A 19,262-nucleotide genomic window follows, 5' to 3' on the forward strand; every position below is an offset into this window, starting at 1 on the left:
AAGCAATTCGATACCTAGGTATACAACTAAGTAATAATCTCGGCCATCTATATAAACTAAATTATCAGCCATTAATGAAAAAATTACAAGACGACTTAGAGCACTGGAAAGACTTTCCACTAACACTGATAGGAAGGATAAACTGTATTAAAATGAACATCTTCCCAAGGATACAATACCTATTTCAATCATTACCAATTCACCTAACAGAAATTCTTCAAGGAGCTAAAGAAAATAATAAGGAAATTCTTATAGAAAGGGGGGAAACCGAGGATAGCGCTAGATAAATTAACAGAATGGTACAAACAAGGAGGCTTACAACTACCAAACTTTAAGAATTATTATAGAGCACCACAATTAAGATACCTATCAGATTTTTATCAAACAAGGGAAAAACGAGATTGGACCAGATTCTTTGGATTGGCTTCATGGACGAAGATTTATGGAGGGGTAAATGTCCACGTCAGCTGCAGGCTCGTTTGTAGCTGACAAGTCCGATGCAGGACAGGCAGACACGGTTGCAGCGGTTGCAGGGGAAAATTGGTTGGTTGGGGTTGGGTGTTTCCTCCTTTGTCTTTTGTCAGTGAGGTGGGCTCTGCGGTCTTCTTCAAAGGATGTTGCTGCCCGCCGAACTGTGAGGCGCCAAGATGCACGGTTTGAGGCGATATCAGCCCACTGGCGGTGGTCAATGTGGCGGGCACCAAGAGATTTCTTTAGGCAGTCCTTGTACCTCTTCTTTGGTGCACCTCTGTCTCGGTGGCCAGTGGAGAGCTCGCCATATAACACGATCTTGGGGAGGTGATGGTCCTCCATTCTGGAGACGTGACCTACCCAGCGCAGTTTGATCTTCAACAGCGTGGATTCGATGCTATCGGCCTCTGCCATCTCGAGTACTTCGTTGTTAGGGATGAAGTCGCTCCAATGACCAGATTAGAGCTAGATAAAATAGGGGAGAAGATACCTGAACATATACTATATAAGTGGGATGAAAAATTGGTGCAATATAGGAATTCACCAGTATTACACCATCTGCTCAACATTTGGAAGATGATTCACGTAGAAAGGAATAAAATAAATTATCAACTACCAAAATTAATATTGATACAAAATCAACTAATCCCTTTCACAATAAATAACCTTTCCTTCAGAGAATGGGAGAGAAAGGGGATCAAAAGAATAGAAAATTGTTTTTCGGGAAATAAATTATTATCTTTTGAACAAATGAAGAACTAATATAACTCACGATACAATGTTTGCATACCACCAACTGAAAACCTACTTGAAGGACAAATTGGGAAACAGTCTGAGGTTACCAGAAGGAAGCAATTTTGAATATGTGATTACAGACACAATAATAATTAAAAAATTTATAACAAACATGTACATCAAACTGCAAGAAAAGGAGAAAGAGGAAACTAACTGTAAACCTAAACAAAAATGGGAACAAGATCTAAACATAAAGAATGAAACATGGGAAAAGCTATGCTCCGGAACTATAAGAAATACAATAAACACGAGGTTACGCATGATACAAAATAATTGGTTACACACACCCCAAAATTTAAATAAATGGGTCCCAACAATATCAGACAGATGTTTTCGCTGTAAAAAGGAAACGGGAACAACAGTACATGCAATTTGGGCATGTGAGAAAGTGAAAAAATTTTGGGGAGATCTAAACCAGATATTAAATAAAATCACAACAAGCAATATACCAAAAAACCCAGAGATCTTCCTTCTAAGTAATATAAGAAATAAAGAATTTGGACTCGACTTGGATGGAGCACAAAAAAGATTTATTATGATAGCCCTAGCTGTAGCAAAAAAATGTATTATGTCAACCTGGAAATTAGAAGACAACTTGAGAATACAACAATGGTACATAGAAATAAATAAATGTATTCCATTAGAAAAAATAACATATAATTTAAGAAATAACATCACAATATTCGAACAAATATGGGAACCATACATGAAACACAATAGAAAAATCCTACCACAGACCTCCACCACCTAAAATGACAGAAGGAGAAGACAACGAAATGAACTGACTCAGTATATAAAAGTAGAAGACAAAAATTTCTTGTTTATATTTATTAAGTGACGACATTGTTTAACGGGTTTAATGTATCTTATAGATTGAATTTTGAATAAATGGGATGGGGGGTGAGAGAGGGAGGGAAGGGAGGGGGGAAAATGGGAGAAAATGACACTATATATTCATGAGAAAAATGTCTGTATTCATTTTGGTCAGTATGGTTTATAGTGTGAAAAATAAAAATTTTTTAAAAAACTATGTTCCTTAAAAAAAATTCCAAGAGAGCATAGGTTTCCCCACACTACCTGCTCTTGATACTCTTTGACTTGACAAGCCTATGAACCATTCATCGCTTGTATTCATTCCATTTTTGATCAGTTTACTGACATTTGAAAGTGGTTACTTGAACAAAACATCCAAGCAGGTCGTCGGGAGCTGAAGAACCATGCTTTTTCACCTGTCAAAGTGTAGGGCAATAAAACTTATTTTATTGCATCTTTGTTCTTCACTGCACTGCACAAATCAAATTATGTCGCACCGATACAGAGATTTTCTTGTAGTATATCTAAATATTGTCTTGGATCCTATTTCCCTACATTTCAATGATTAGGGTTCAAAATTTACTCAATTCACTAAAATGGTTTGCATTTTATTTTCAATAGTTTAAATGATTGATAAAGTATTGTAGGGAGAAAATTTTAAAAAAGTAAAAATTACAAATTCACAGTTCACAATAGCTGAATAATCACATCTCTACTTTTGTGAGCCAAGTTACATGCCATTATTTTAAACCCAATTAATAAAATTCCTTTCTGCAATCAAATCTTCAGTTATTCATTTCAACAAGTTCTCAAATAATTTACGTCCTAAAGTACATAATCAGTGCACAATTTCTATTTTAATATGCTGTGTCCCAATATTCTTGAATAATTTCAGTTTTGGTAGCCAGTTTGAGAGCATGCAGTTTATAAAAAAATTCCACAAATACATAAGCACTTAAAATTTCAGTACCTATTCAAACTATAAAATCTTGCCACATAAAGGTGGTAAAATATAATCTTCTAAGATTACACACATCAAGAATTCAGAGTTAAAGTTATACAGCAGTGAAACAAGCCATAGGATCCAGAGTCCAAATCAATCATCACATACTCTACCTCCTTAGAATATTCCAATATTCATCTCATTTCATTCTCACCACAATTCGATCAGTTGCTCAGATTTTACTATTCAATTAATTATTTGGAAAAATTTAGGGCAACCAATTTACCTATCAATGCACAATGCAAGGGAAAGTCAGAGCACTTGGAGGAAATTCAGTCATAGGAAAACTAGCAATCTTCACAAAGACAGTACTGGAAGTCAGGATTGGGAGTAGGTCCCTGGAATTGTACCACTGTGGCACCTTTATCCTTTGCAATTCCACACTTTCTAACTTGTCAATCATCTTGAAATCTACCAATATTTAAGTTTCAGCAAATGTAGATTTGCAGTGCAATATTACTCCCAGTTTACAAGTTGAAATTGTTTATACAGCAAGTGAAGGGAAATGAACCAGATTTCACCATATCCTCTTTTTCTCATCCAATGATAATCATAATTTAAACATTTCTGCCAATGGCAATAGGTTAACAAATATTAAACAATGGATTGCAAGTCTAATAACATAGAAGTTAAACAAGAAAGTCTGCAGACATTAGGGTCGTGCAATACAAAAAGGGGCTGCAGAAACTCAGCAAGTCACAGCATCTATAGGAAGTAAAGGTTAACCAACTTTTCAGACCTGAGCCCTTTGTAAAGTTATGGCAAAGGGTTCAGACCTGAAATATTGGTTACCAGTTGCTTCCTATGGATGCTGTATGATCTGAGTTTTTCCAGCACATATGTATATTCCATTTAAAAAATGGCAAATGGGAATTACAGTATAAAAATTCAATGTTAACAGTCTAGATATTTAGACCCTTTTGTATAGTATCTTTATCCTCCTCCTCCTCCCCCCCCCACCCCCCCCACCCCCCCCACCCCGGCAAGGTCCCTTACCGGTTCTCAGTTTAGATGCTAATATTTATTTCCTAAAACACACATTGAATTGATGAATTTAAATCTCTTAACAAATTTTAAAATCAAGTAGGGGAATATGTAGATACACTCTATCTACAAGGTCTCCATAAAATATTCCAATTACTCTTCAAAAAAAAGACCTCTGTGCATCTCTTCCAACATTTAATCCCATCAATACAACAGATGTACAATTTGTCCAATAGTTACTTGTCAAACTTCTATGCCCTAAAGTATTTTATTAAAAAAATGACTGCAAATCATTACTGAAATGAGGTGGATTTAAAAAATAATAAAAGTCCCTGAAATACAAAATTAAAACCAAAGCTTTGGTGGAAAGATCTGCAAAAGAGAATTATCTTTTTTCCAATAACTGATCTGTCAATTGTACAAATTAGGCAATCTATCCTCCTATACTCAAAAACAATTTATGCATAGGAAAGAAGTACAGATTTATTTTCAGAAATGCTAGCTATTTGGAATAGAAGGCAAATCACACCGCAAACATGCATAAATTATTAAATTGACTTTACTTTTTGAACTAGACAATGGTGAAAGGTTTGTTTGCTTCATACAATTTGCAGTTATTGCTACTTTTCATATAGAAAATTATCCAAAAGACTTAGGAGACAAAAATCAAAGTTGTTAGGTGATTACAATATTTTGAGTGATAAACAAAAACTTGCCCAGAAACAAGAGTCAAATGAGTTGCAGAAAAGATTTAACAATTCATTCAAGAATTCTACATTTCAAATGAATAAACTCAACAAATTAGAATAACTGGCAATCATGATAATAATTTAAACCACTATAGTTTAATTAATGAATACACTTCCAACTAAATCAAGATCTAATCCCAATTAAAATTTTAAAGTAATAATTATACAAGGCAATTCCTATAGAATAACAGAATTTCACTGGAAAAGATAACATGGGATTATAAACTGGGAGAATTTAAGATTCTGGATTTTAAGTTCAGTACAACTCCGATTATCTGAAATGGTCAGGATCGAGCCTATTTTGGATAAACTTTTTTCCTCAGAGAACTGATTACCTTTTTAAAACAGCCCAGTAGCAACATCAAATCATTTGTAACAGTGTTTAAACAACAAGGTATGGCTTTTTAAACATTAAAATAATGTTTAATTCTCACCAAAAAAAAAATGCTGGCCACCACAGATCACTGACACTTCCCCACCAAGGCCCTGCTTGTACCACAAGTCCAAGATCCCCAGTCAACTTAACTCTGAAAAATTTTTGGATAAATGAGGATTTCTGACTTGTTTCAGATATCCTCATCTATCCAATTTTTAAAAAAAATTTTGGTTAACCGAGGATTTTGGAGAATCGGAGTTGTATTGTATTATTTACCAGCACAAGATTTTTATCATTCTTCTAAGAAGACAGTACTAACCAGCCCCCCCCCCAGCCCCCAAAACCCGGATTCAAATGGGATTTAATTCAATAAAAGAGGGGACAACAAAGGGCTTTATTTACAAGTGGAATGTTAAGTTAATAGCAAAAAAGACAGATAACCCTATATTAATACATATGATTAGAATATGAAAAAAAAAGGTATATCATTAAGACACCATTATGTAAAAATGTATTTCTGCCTATGAATCTGGGTAACAAAATATTGAATTCATGGTATGACAAAGGAATAAGATATATTGATGACTGTTATGTGGAGGAATCTCATGTATTTTGAACAATTAAGAAACAAATATGAAGCAGCTAATGGGACTGTCAGCTAAGATGGTTCCTAAAAGAAAGATGGGAGCTAAACTAGGTCCCATCTGAAATTAGTGAAATGGAACAAGTGATTTGACTGGGGAATACAGCCAAATAACTCATACAAGATGTACTCTGCTCTCCAGAACCAAAGTGCAAAATCAGGTTTACAGAGATCGAGATAGAGATAGAGAAAAATGGGAGTTGGATCTCAGTGCTGCAATAATGGAAAGATATTGGTCTGATTAGTGTTTGGATAGCATGACATCAATTATAAATGAAAGGTACAGATTAGTGCAATATAATTTCTTACAGCAATTATCTAACACCACAGAAGTTGCATAAATTTAAATCTGAAATATCAGATGCGTTTTAGGTGTGGGACAGAAATAGGAACATCTTTGCATGCTACATGGTCATGTGTGAAGGCAAGACCTTTCTGGCAGGATATTACTGCAATATTAAAAAGGATAACAGGGGTGGCCTTCACAGGCATCTTTTGGGCAACTTTATTGAAATAAATAATAAACCAAGTTACAAATTTAATTTGTTAAATTAGCCTAAGCAGTGGCTAAGAAATGTATTGCGATTACTTGGAAATCCAACTCCCTTCTACATAGTGCTCGATGGACTGCTAAGATCAATAGTTGCATACATTTAGAAAATAATTACAACTTAAAGACATTTATCAAGATATGGCAGCCATATTTGGATCATATAGGGGCCCAATCATAATTAGAACAAGAACAATAATAGATGCTGGTATAGTATAAATGTAAGTAACTTCCCCATATTGAATCTCTTTTGATCAACAAACATGAGCCCGGACAGTGTGCGGATTTATATTGTGGAAAGGAAGGGCGGGGGGGGGGTGGTTTTGTTTGTTTTATTGTAAGGAAATGTTTAATATATATTATGGAAAAAAAATTAAAATTTTAAATATTCAAAATAATCTACTCCCAATTCTTTGTCCTTCAAATTATCCATTTTAACAAGGAGCATGAAATCTACAACATTTTTGAACCACAGAAAAAGTAACAGCAGATTGGCTGTTATTCCATTCTTGCCTGCAGCGCAAGTATTCTTATTTCAGATGAAAGGCCACGAGTAGTATCTAGGCAAATCAGATCATATTCTTCATCCGTTTAGAAAAATATGGATTTTATTCTGCTTTGAAATCATTTTATTCTAAAATAAAGTCGTTTTAATATCAGGGGTTCCAAGAAATAGCAAAACAAACAGAAGTAAACTCTTGAGATTCCTACATATCAAAAAAAAATAGGAGGAATCCAATTCCCCAAGTCCTATCGCCCACACCCCCAGCTCGCTCCAAATCCTTTAAAGAAGTCGTTAAATTGTTCTAAACCACAGTACTTATTGTGAAATGTAAACTCCAAAATGCCAAATAGTGAAACTAAAATAGTACAGAAATTATAAACCTATATCCAAATCAATTAAAAGTAAACTGTCTATTTGTACAGAAATCCATATTCCATAGTATAAAGCTATTATTACAACAACAGTTTTAAATGTCTGGGGAAAAAAGCTTTTGACGGTCATTTCCTAAAATATCACCTCTCAGTGAAGGTTGACTGAATTCAACGTTCTGGTTCAGATTTTCAACAGCTACACAACTTCCTCTCTTGACAAGAAAGGCAACTTCAGATAGGCTTCTTCGCTTTACTCCTGCCCCGCAATAAATAGATGGACACCACTTGCCAAATCTTTGCGGTAGAAAATGCTGATGTTCAAGGTGCAGCCGAGCCATGGTCCCTCCATTTTAATGCATCTTGGTTCATGCAGAAAGCCATACATTTATTATACTCTTCATTTAACACCCAAATCAACTCCGGGGGGGGGGGGGGGGGGGGGGGGAAGGAATAAATCACTAGCTCATTGCTTTATCATGAAAGTTTATTAATGAAAATAAAACCCTAAACCAGGATCTCCCGTGTTTTGGAATAACTGATCCACTCCAAGTCAAAACAATTTAAAAATCCAGTGGGACCCACCCCCACCCCCCTCATCCCCACCCCCCTCATCCCCACCCCCTCATCCCCACCCCCTCATCCCCACCCCCTCATCCCCACCCCCTCATCCCCACCCCCTCATCCTCACCCCCTCATCCCCACCCCCTCATCCCCACCCCCCTCATCCCCACCCCCCTCATCCCCACCCCCCTCATCCCCACCCCCCTCATCCCCACCCCCTCATCCCCACCCCCTCATCCCCACCCCCTCATCCCCACCCCCTCATCCCCACCCCCTCATCCCCACCCCCTCATCCCCACCCCCCTCATCCCCACCCCCCTCATCCCCACCCCCCTCATCCCCACCCCCCTCATCCCCACCCCCCTCATCCCCACCCCCCTCATCCCCACCCCAAGCCCAGTTCACCACCATCGTGGAAGGTGAGCACGGGGCCTATCATGAAGGACAGCCCGCGGAATGATGGGATGGGGGGGGGGGGGAGGTAAACAGGGTGGCGTGAAGCGGGAGGACTGCGCCTGCAAAGAGAGGCCGAACCCACACTGCGGCGGTGCCATCATGATGGCCGCTCGGCTGTTTAAATATACCGCAGTTTGGCAAGTAACAGGAGGACGCAGAAAAGCCCTGCCGCCCACAAATTAAGTAAGGCAGCCACCTTCCAACATTATATTTGTTAAATCAGTGGCTCACCATCCTGGCTGACGAACGTTAATCTTCCAGATAGTTCGATCAACAGCCGCCTGGCACCGCTTTTTTTTATATTTCCCCCCGCTGCCGCTGCTGCTCCTTCCTCCTCCTCCTCGTCGTTGCCTGTTACTGCTGATGATTCGATCCACCCGCCCCTCTCCGAGCAGAGACTCAAGTCCGCAGTTGTAGGTGGAAAAGCACCAGCCTTCCGATCCCCTCGCCAGTCGCCCCCCCTCCCCCCTCCTCCTCCCACCTTCGGCTCCGCCGTGCGAATCCGCAGAAGGAGGAGAAGCTGCCGCACATCCGGGCAACCACGCCTGATTTGCATGACGCAGCCTCCCGGGGCCCCTGCGTGCCCGACAACGACAGCACGTCCGCGCGTCGCTTCTGTCCGCCTGCACGGGAGGTGGTGTGTGGGTGGGTGTGGGTGTGGGTGTGTGTGGGTGTGTGTGGGTGGGGGGGGGGCAGTCGGCCAGTGGCCGTTGGAGGAAGGGGGAGGGGGTGCTAGCTTTTGAAATCGCTCTGCACTGACACCAATAACTTCCTTGGATGATTTTTTTTGCCGTGGCCCTGTTTAAAAATAAACCTCAAAGAGTGCTTCATTAACTTTGAACCACTGAAGGGCATATTAGGATACGGTTGCCGAGGTAGCTTCGGAGATGCGTGGGCAATCGTTGCTGTCGCTCCATTCACGATCCCTTTCATTCTAAAATTTACAACCCATTACTCATGGGATGCAGTAAAGCAGCCGAAAATTTGCACTCTGCAAGATTCTGCAATTAATTGAATAGCCTGCCACATGATCCAGCACCTTGAACACGATTCCCATTGCACTATGACAGGAGGGGGTTACTTACCCTCCGTAAAATGCACTACAGCAACTCGTCAAGACTTCTTTGACAGCATTTCACAAGCCCTTCCTCCAAAAAGGTCCATGCTGGCATCTGCAACATCCCCTTCAACTTGCCAACTCCCTGCAGCTCCACTGGCTTGAACACACTCTTTGGCTTGGCTTCGCGGACAAAGATTTATGGAGGGGGTAAATGTCCACGTCAGCTGCAGGCTCGTTTGTGGCTGACAAGTCCGATGCGGGACAGGCAGACACGGTTGCAGCGGCTGCAGGAGAAAATTGGTGGGTTGGGGTTGGGTGTTGGGTTTTTCCTTCTTTGCCTTTTGTCAGTGAGGTGGGCTCTGCGGTCTTCTTCAAAGGAGGTTGCTGCCCGCCAAACTGTGAGGCGCCAAGATGCACGGTTTGAGGCGATGTCAGCCCACTGGCAGTGGTCAATGTGGCAGGCACCAAGAGATTTCTTTAGGCAGTCCTTGTACCTTTTCTTTGGTGCACCTCTGTCACGGTGGCCAGTGGAGAGCTCACCATATAACACGATCTTGGGAAGGCGATGGTCCTCCATTCTGGAGACACTACCTCAGCGGGAAATGCCTTAACCTCAATGTGGTCCACAAAAGGCAGCCCACTTCCATCTTCTCATGGGAAAGACATTTAATAATCTCCCCCCCACCCCCCACCACCTTGGTTTGTAAATTAATCTTTAAAAATTAGAGAATTCCACCCTCGCATTTTTAATCTGCCAACACTTCTTTATTGGCACTTGAGCCAACTGAGCTTCTCTCATCATTCATTGGGGATGAGATCTAGCACAATAGGTTTCAGCTCTTTTACAATCTGCCCCAATGTTTAAAGCAGACCTGTCCATCATCAAACGGCACACACAATGTTTTTATTCCCAGCTGTGCCATCAAATTCTTTGGATTTCCTTTAGTGAATAGATCTTAAAATAATAAATGTTTAAACACAATATTGGATCATATATTCTTTACAGCACCATTTGTACCAATTTGCTTTCACTGTTATTCAGGAATTGAATTTGCACATTTTTGAAAGAATCACAAGTACAACTAACATTCCCAGGCACCTAGAATTGCACTGTAATCGTATAGAAGTGCAATAGTGATGTGCTGAATTGATGCTTGCTTTGCCAGATTTGTCTATCCTGTTCATGCGACACAAAAATCCACAGGAAAAACCTTTTTGCAGCATAACCTTTTGTTTCAGTACACAGGGACTGCAGTATGTATCACCAACTAAACGTATATGCAGTAACTTGCATCAGTTTCTTTGAAAACATTTCCCGAACTTATAACCTCAGAATCACAAGATCAAAAGATATAGGAATGGCATTGGCCCATGCTCCTTGCTCCTTGGAAAGAAATGAACAGATCAATGTGCCTGAACATTCCTCTTGAAATCTTATCAATAATTATCATTTCTGGCTCCAAATACTGGAAATTCTCACCCATTTGCTCTTTGGTAATATTTTGCAATAGGGACTGCAATAATTTACTATCATTTTATCAAAAACAATCATGGATAATTTTAAAAAAATGATTTTATCTATGTTAAAGCACTCATTGATGAGAATAGTTGGGATATATTCTTTGATTTTGAGTATTACATTATGTACAGAATGTGCATGTTCAAAACAGTTGTTTTACACAAGAGAAACACAAAAACTACAACTGCTGTAACCTTGAGCTGCTGGGAGAACTCTGGGTCAGGCAGAATTCACAGGTAAAATAGACAATGTTTTGGGTTGAGACCTTTTATTGAGACAGAAGAAACTTCCCTCACATGTTTTCCTTCAGCAGCTCATTGTTTGCACTAGTTCCTTTTCATGTTCAACTTGCTGCGGAAACAAATAACATTATAACTCACATCATGCCCCTTCAACTCTGTTTAGTTAGATTTCCAAGTAATGAAAGAGCCAAGTGAGCCAAAGTGCAAATTTTGATCCCAAAACATCATAATTATTGCATCCATACTATAGTGAGCAATTGAGCTCTCCAAATTAGATCTCAGAAAAGTAATTTACTCTGGCCCACTTTTGGAAGTGATTGCTGGTAGTCAATTTAAGGCAATACAAAATGTGCAACACCAGTAAAATCTTAAAGCTAACATGGAACAGGATCTCTGTCAAAGTTGTTTACAAAATTACAGGATGGATTAGGCAAGCAGAGACTCTTGAGAACTGGTACAACACCTGCTAATAAGAGAGAGAGAGATGTTTTGCTGGATCCAAGTTATGAAGAAGCATAACTGATGGAAGGTGGAAAACATAATAACTGCAGGAGAATTAACATATTTAGATTGGCAACATGGTTAGTGTAGCAGTTAGCATGCTAATACCGTGCCAGCAACACAGGTTCAATTCCGGTGCTGTCTGTAAGGAGTTTCTACATTCTCCCTGTGTCCATGAGGGTTTCCTCCAGCTGCTCTGGTCTCCTCTCAAGGATAAAAGGTTAATTGGTCACATGGGTGTATTTGGGCAGTGTGGGCTGATAGACCAGAGGGGCCTGTTGCTGCAATTTAAAAAAAAATTATAATAAAAAATCTTTTCCCCAATTTATTTTGAAATTAATCACAGCTTTTCTCTTCTCAATTAATTACCTTTCAGATCGCTTAACAAAGATGCTTGACAAAGAATGTTGCTAAATGTCACATTATACAGTATTATACTGTATAATATGACACAAATCTACACAAAGCCCTGGAACACCTGGACAATAAAGATCATTCATCAGGATGCTCTTTCTTGACTACAGTCCAGCATTTAACACCATCATCCCCTCAAATCTGTTCAGCAAACTCCAAGACCCTGGACTCAACTCCCCACTGTGTAATTGGATCCTGGATTTCCTCACCTCCAGACCACAATCAGTGAGAATTAGTAAGAACGTCTCCTCCACAATCCCCATCAGGACCAGAGCACCACAGGCTGTGTTCTTAGCCCCCTGCTCTACTCACTTTACACCTACGACTGTATGGCTCAGTACGACAACAACACTATCTACAAATTTGACAATGATAGTGAGTTGTATAAAGGAAGGTGATGAGTCAACATACAGGAAGTAGATTGAAAACTTGGCTGAATGATGCACCAACAACAACCTTTCACTCAATGTCATCAAAACCAAGGAGCTGATCATTGTCTTCAGGAAGGGAAAAACCTGAGGTAAATGATCCAGTGATCATTGAGGGATGCACCATTAATAATCACAAAAGACTGGAGTTGTGAAACTATCAGGCTTTTATTAACTATAGACTGAAACGTCCATTAACCTGAGACTGAGTGGAATGGGGAGCAGGGCCTACTCCAGCTTCTATTGTCTATTGTCTATTGTCTATTGCAAGGAGCTATGGGAAAGATCAGTCTTAGGAGGCGTGTCCAGCCGACAGCAGCCAACCATAGCATAACAGTGGTTTACACATTCATCCCTCTATTTTAAGAAAAGTTCTATGAGATGAGAAAAAAAGAGAGGGTGAGACAACTATAGGTATATACATTTTACAGGTTAAGTCTGTCAAGGAGTCTCATCTCCTGCAGCAAACAATATAGTAATTTTTGGGGCACTGTTTAGCTTCCTGAGCAGCTTGTGGTGAGGCGGTAAGGGAGTGTGGTGCTGGTATATCATTGGTGACAACAGTGGCTCGGGTGGAAAATGGTCAGCTGCAGGCTCAGGGACACCTAAGGTAGAAGTGGGGAGAAGTGTCTGTTGGTGGCCAGTGGTGGTCAGGGAGGCGCCCGATGGTGCCAGATCCTGGATCGAGACTGTGTCCTCGCGCTCATCAGGGAAGTCAATGTAGGCATACTGGGGGTTAGTGTGGAGGAGGTGGACCCTCTCAACTAGTGGGCCAGTCTTAGATTGCCTGGCATGCTTCTGAAACAGGGTAGGTTCTGGGGAGGTAAGCCAGGTGGACAGCGTAGTCCCTGACGCAGACTTCCTAGGGAAAGCAAACATCCGTTCATGAGATGCGTTGTTGGTGGCTGTACATAAAAGTGACCAGATAGAGTGGAATGAGTCTGAGAGGAGTTCTTGCTATTGGAAGACAAAGAGGCTCTGTGATCTCAGCGTCATTCACCCTTTCCATTTGCCCATTTCTCTTAGGTGGTCCTGCTTGAGGCGATCCCCTGGCCAGTAGATACTGTGGCAGCTCGTCATTCATGAATGAGGTCTCCCGGTTGCTGTGGATGAAGCAAGGTACCCAAAAAGCGTGAGGATATTGTAGAGGGCCATGATAACTGTGGCCGTGGTCATGTCCAGGCATGGGATGACGAAAGGGAAATGGGAGTATTCGTCAATCATTGTAAGGAAGTAGGCATTCCAGTGGAGGAGGGGAGGAGGGGGGGTCCCTTGAAATCAATGCTAGGCACTTGAAGGAGCGAGTGGCTTTGATTAGGTGCACCTCGTTTGGTCAATAGAATTGTGGTTTGCATTCAGCACAGACCTGGCAGTTCTTAGCCATTGTCCGGACTTCCTCAATGGAATATTGTAGTTCTGAGCTTTGACAAAATGGATAAACCTAGTTATGCCAGGGTGGCAAAGGTTATCGTGGAGAGTCTGCAGTCTGTCCATTTGGTCGAGCATCCGGGGGCTCGTTAAGTTTGCCAGGCTGGTAGAAGATGTCATAGTTGTAAGTGGACAGTTCAATTCTCCACCTGAGGATCTTATCATTCTTGATTTTACCCCATTACTTATTATTAAACATGAATGCAACCGCTCGCTGCTCCATGAGGAGAGTGAATCGTTTTCCAGAAAGGTAATGCCTCCACTGCATACTGCCAATACAATGGCCTGGGCCTCCTCGACGGAGGAGTGGCAAATTTTAGGGTCCTGGAGAGTGTGTGAGAAAAAGGCAACAGGTCTGCCCGCTTGGTTGAGTGTGGCTGCCAGGGCAAAGTTGGACGTATCACTCTCCAGTTGGAACGGTGTGGACTCATCTATGGTATGCATGGTTGCCTTGGAGATGTCATCTTTGATACAGTCAAATGCAGCTTGGGCCTCTGCCAGCAGGGGAAGCATGGTGGTTTTGACCAATGGACAAATCTTGTCCACATAGTTGGGGACCCATTGAGTGTAATATGAGAAGAGCCCGAGGAAACTCTTCTGTGCTTTGAGGGTATGTGGGAGAGGTTGCTCCAGCAACGGACGCATGCGGTCAGGGTCAGGGCCAATGACGCCGTTCTAGAATACACAGCTGAGGATGGCGAGTCATGCTGTCCAGAACACACATTTGTCCTTGTTATCAGTAAGATTCAGACACTTTGCTGCCCAGATGAACTTACGGAAATTTGCATTGTGATCTTGCAGGTTATGGCCATAGATGGTTATATTATCTGAGTATGGGAAGGTGGCTTGCAGGTTATAGCGATCCACCATGCAGTCCACCTCCCACTGGAAGACAGAGAACCCGTTTGTGATGCCAAAAGGGGCCTGGAGGAAATGGTAGAAGAGGCCATCTGCCTCAAATGCAGTATACTGGTGGACTCTGGTGGATCAGGTGCTGGTGATACACCGAGTTCAGGTCAATTATGGAGAATACCCAATATTGTGTGATCTGATTGACCACATTGGATATGTGGGGAAGGGGGTATGTGTCAAGCTGAGTGTACCGGTTGATGGTCTGGCTGTAGTCTATGACTATCCTATTCTTTTCCCCATTCTTTACCACAACTATCTGGGCCCTACAAGAGCTATTGCTGGCCTCGATGATGCCCTTGCCCAACAAATGCTGAACTCCCACTTAATGAACGCCTTGTCTACCACACAGTAATGTCTACACCTGGTGGCCACCGGCTTGCAGTTGGGATTGAGGTTGGTGAACAATGGGGGGCGGGGTCAACCTTGAGGGTTGAGAGGCCACAGGTCTCATGCAGAGGGCCATCTGTGAATTGTTTGTTGCAAATGGTGAGGAGGGGATGGGGCCCATCGAATTGCAATATCGCTTTCTGAAGTTGGCTCTGGATGACCAGCCCCAGTAGCAAGGGGCACAGAGTTGTGACATGATAAGTAGTTTGAAATGTTTGTAAACCATGGTGCATGCTGTGTGTGATTTGGACATGAGTGATACCTTGTGTTTGGTGGGCCATAATTTAACGGATAGGTGCTTAGCTGTATCGGGGTGGCTACTTTCTGTACTCGCGCTATCGAATAAGCAATTGCTAACCCACCCATTTACCTGGACCTCCATCATGGACCTGGCGAGTTTGTGTGGTGCCTCTTGGTTCAGGGTGACGAAGGCCAGCATAAACCCACTGTCTGAGTCCGATGAGTGCTCACAATCCTGAGATGGTCACCTTCGACCCCAAAATGGCTGCCCTCACTGTTGTATGCCTGGGAAGATGGCGCTTGCCATGCAGTCCAAAATAGTAAGCCCCATGACTGGTTTGTAGAGGAGATGGTGCTGATTGCACTATCCAGAGTGGCGACTGTCTGCACACGGCGCTGCTAGGTTTTGCAGACGGTTTGGACTGGCAGACTTTGGCATAATGTCCTTTTTTCCTGCACCTAATACATATCGCACCATTGGCAGGACAGCATTTCCTCAGGTGCTTACCCTGCCCACAGAAGTAGCAATTGGGATGATCACCCACAATGGCAGCCAAGGTCAGGTCACTAGCAGACTGGGGCGGTGTGAGTGACCAGTCGCTGGCAGTGTGGGATTATCCCCTGTCCCAGGATAGTGGTGCCTGTGGCGAACAAGTGGCGGCTGAGCAACCATCCGAATTTTGGAGGGCCACTTCCAGCATCTCTGTCAGCTCAACTGCCCTCTGTATATCAAGTACCCTTTGTTCCAGGAGTCTCTGCCTTATTTACCCAGAGCAGATGCCAGCCTGTAAGCGTCCCGGATGAGATCCTCATTGTTCTTGGCGGTCGTTATGACCTTACAGTTGCACGCACTGCAAAGGCTCCGGAGGGCCCGCAGGTACTCAGCGCTTGATTTCCCTGGGTCGCTGCTTTCTGGTGGCCAGGAGGTGCCTGACATAGACCTCATTTACTTTCTTATGATACTGGGCCTTCAAGATCTCTATAACTGCTGGGTACAAGCTGGCATCATTGATCATCAGGAATACTTGGGGCCTCACCCGCGAGAAGAGTAATCTTAGTCAGTTAGCATCCATGTGATAACATCCACAGCTGCTGCCAGGAAGTCTTCCAAACAACGTAGGCAGTGTTCAAACATGTTTGGGGTGTCCAGCGATCAAGGATCAATGTTGAGCTTCTCAGGTATCAGGTACTGTTCCATGCTTCTTTTGAAAAATATTGTTAATAAAATTGATGCACCATAAATAATCACCAAAGACTGGAGTTGCGAAAGTATCAGGCTTTTATTAACTATAGACTGGAACAGACATCAACCTCATTGACTGATTGAGGCAGAATGGAATGGGAAATATGCAAGGGACTATGGGTAGGATTGGTCTCTGGAGGCGTGTCCTGCCAGCAGCAGCCAATCATAGCATAACAGTGGTTTACCACCATGAGCAAATTTAAGTTCTTGGGAGTACTATCAGAGGATATTTCCTGGGCCCAACACACTAATGGCATCATGAAGAAAGCACGTCAGTGCTTCTACTTCCACAGGAGTTTGCAGAGGTTTGGTATCACACCAGAAACCCTGGCAAATTTCTATAGATGTGTGGTGGAAAGGGTGCTGACCAGCTGCATCACAGTCTGGTATGAGGACACCAATAGGTAGTGGACATAGCCCAAGATATCACAGGCTATCGAGAACATCTACAGGGTATCCTGCTGTCAAAGAGCAGCAGCAATCATCAAGGATCCACACCTCCCAGCACACATTCTGTTCTCTCTTCTGCCACGCGAAAGATGCCACAAAACTTGCACCTCCAGGTTCAGGAACAGTTGCTACCCCGCCACCATCAGACTCCTCAATGATAAACTCAATCCTTATTTAAGGACTCTTACTTGTGCACTTTATTAAGTTTTTATTCTCTCTGTATTGTTCAGTCAGTTTGTTTACATTTGTTATCAGTTTACAGTTCTTTTATTTGTTTACAATGTATATGCTATGTACAGTTTTTTTGCACCAATTCTAATTCTGCCTTGTCCACAGATTTAAAAAATCTGAGTTGTATGTGATGTCATGTATGTACACTGACAATAAATCTGAAAAAAAAAATTTTTATAGTTAAAAAAAACAGGAATGTGAAGGAAAGATTTAACGTAGGGATATAGGGACAGAAATTCATAGCCTATATTAAGCAGTTGAAGGAACGGTCTCCTTGATGGGATAATGGATGTGCGCCACAAGAGGCTAGAATCTTGTACTTTGTTACCATTACACAAAACCTAGTTACCAAATTAAAATGTACTTGGCAAAAACTTTGGACAATTTATTTAGTTAAATCCCTTCTTTTTGAGGTGGCTATTTTGATGGTTTCATGGTGTAACATCATGTGGAAATAGACCCTACAGCCAACTGAGTCTATGCCAACCCATTTTCACTAACCTGTTCTCAAATGTTTTAATTTTTTATGTTTTTAAATGTAAATTTAGACATACAGCATGGTAACAGGGACTTTCAGTCCATGTGCCAATGCCGCCCAATCACACCCAATTGACCTACATCCTCCGGTACATTTTAGAGGGTGGGAGAAAACTGGAGCCCCTGGAGAAAACTCACACAGACATGGAGGAGGATGTACAAACTCCTACAGACAGCGTGGGATCCATACCCCGGTCCCGACCACTGACACTATTACAGCATTGCGCTAACCGCTATGCTGACTACGCCAACCTTACACTAACTGTGCTGTCCTTCTGATATATTTTGTTTTTCCCACATATCCTTTTGTTAATTTTGAATTTTCAAAGGTAGTATTCCTGTAACTTGGTTGGCAATTTTCATTGATTCATTTTTCTTTGCTCTAAAATAGCCCTCATTGCAGAAGAATTGACTAATCTTCTGTAATAGGGGGAACAGGCCTTGGATGCTTCATTCTTTTACTGCTCAAAGCCATCCTGACTGATTATTTCCTGTTGATCAATCTGAACAACTGTCATAGTAAAAGAAACAATATGGAATTTATGCGTGAAGCAAGGCTGTGTTCTCGCACCAACCCTCTTTTCAATCTTCTTCAGCACGATGCTGAACCAAGCCATGAAAGACCTCAACAATGAAGACGCTGTTTACATCCGGTACCGCACGGATGGCAGTCTCTTCAATCTGAGGTGCCTGCAAGCTCACACCAAGACACAAGAGCAACTTGTCCGTGAACTACTCTTTGCAGACGATGCCGCTTTAGTTGCCCATTCAGAGCCAGCTCTTCAGCGCTTGACGTCCTGTTTTGCGGAAACTGCCAAAATGTTTGGCCTGGAAGTCAGCCTGAAGAAAACTGAGGTCCTCCATCAGCCAGCTCCACACCATGACTACCAGCCCCCCCACATCTCCATCGGGCACACAAAACTCAAAACGGTCAACCAGTTTACCTATCTCGGCTGCAACATTTCATCGGATGCAAGGATCGACAACGAGATAGACAACAGACTCGCCAAGGCAAATAGCGCCTTTGGAAGACTACACAAAAGAGTCTGGAAAAACAACCAACTGAAAAACCTCACAAAGATTAGCGTATACAGAGCCGTTGTCATACCCACACTCCTGTTCGGCTCCGAATCATGGGTCCTCTACCAGCATCACCTACGGCTCCTAGAACGCTTCCACCAGCGTTTTCTCCGCTCCATCCTCAACATTCATTGGAGCGACTTCATTCCTAACATCGAAGTACTCGAGATGGCAGAGGCCGACAGCATCAAATCCACGCTGCTGAAGATCCAACTGCGCTGGGTAGGTCACGTCTCCAGAATGGAGGACCATCGCCTTCCCAAGATCGTGTTATATGGCGAGCTCTCCACTGGCCACCGTGACAGACGTACAC

At 42.2% G+C, this 19,262-nt stretch overlaps 1 protein-coding gene and 1 long non-coding RNA gene across 2 annotated transcripts in view; one reads left to right on the forward strand and one right to left on the reverse strand.

Annotated features, from left to right (window-relative positions):
* Positions 1 to 8,741, reverse strand: part of LOC138760746 (calcineurin subunit B type 1) — a 68,250-nt gene extending 59,509 nt beyond the window's left edge. The window contains exon 1 of the mRNA XM_069931771.1: positions 8,509 to 8,741. Coding sequence (XP_069787872.1) covers positions 8,509 to 8,511 — 3 coding nt within the window. The 5' untranslated portion in view covers positions 8,512 to 8,741. The remainder of the gene's footprint in view (positions 1 to 8,508) is intronic.
* Positions 8,322 to 13,571, forward strand: LOC138760748 (uncharacterized). Its single transcript, XR_011355848.1, has 3 exons — positions 8,322 to 8,460; positions 11,976 to 12,533; positions 13,468 to 13,571. It is a non-coding gene; the product is annotated as an uncharacterized lncRNA (long non-coding RNA).
* Positions 13,572 to 19,262: the final 5,691 nt, after the last annotated feature.

This window comes from Narcine bancroftii, chromosome 4, assembly GCF_036971445.1.
Source record: "Narcine bancroftii isolate sNarBan1 chromosome 4, sNarBan1.hap1, whole genome shotgun sequence".
Lineage (NCBI taxonomy): Eukaryota > Metazoa > Chordata > Chondrichthyes > Torpediniformes > Narcinidae > Narcine > Narcine bancroftii.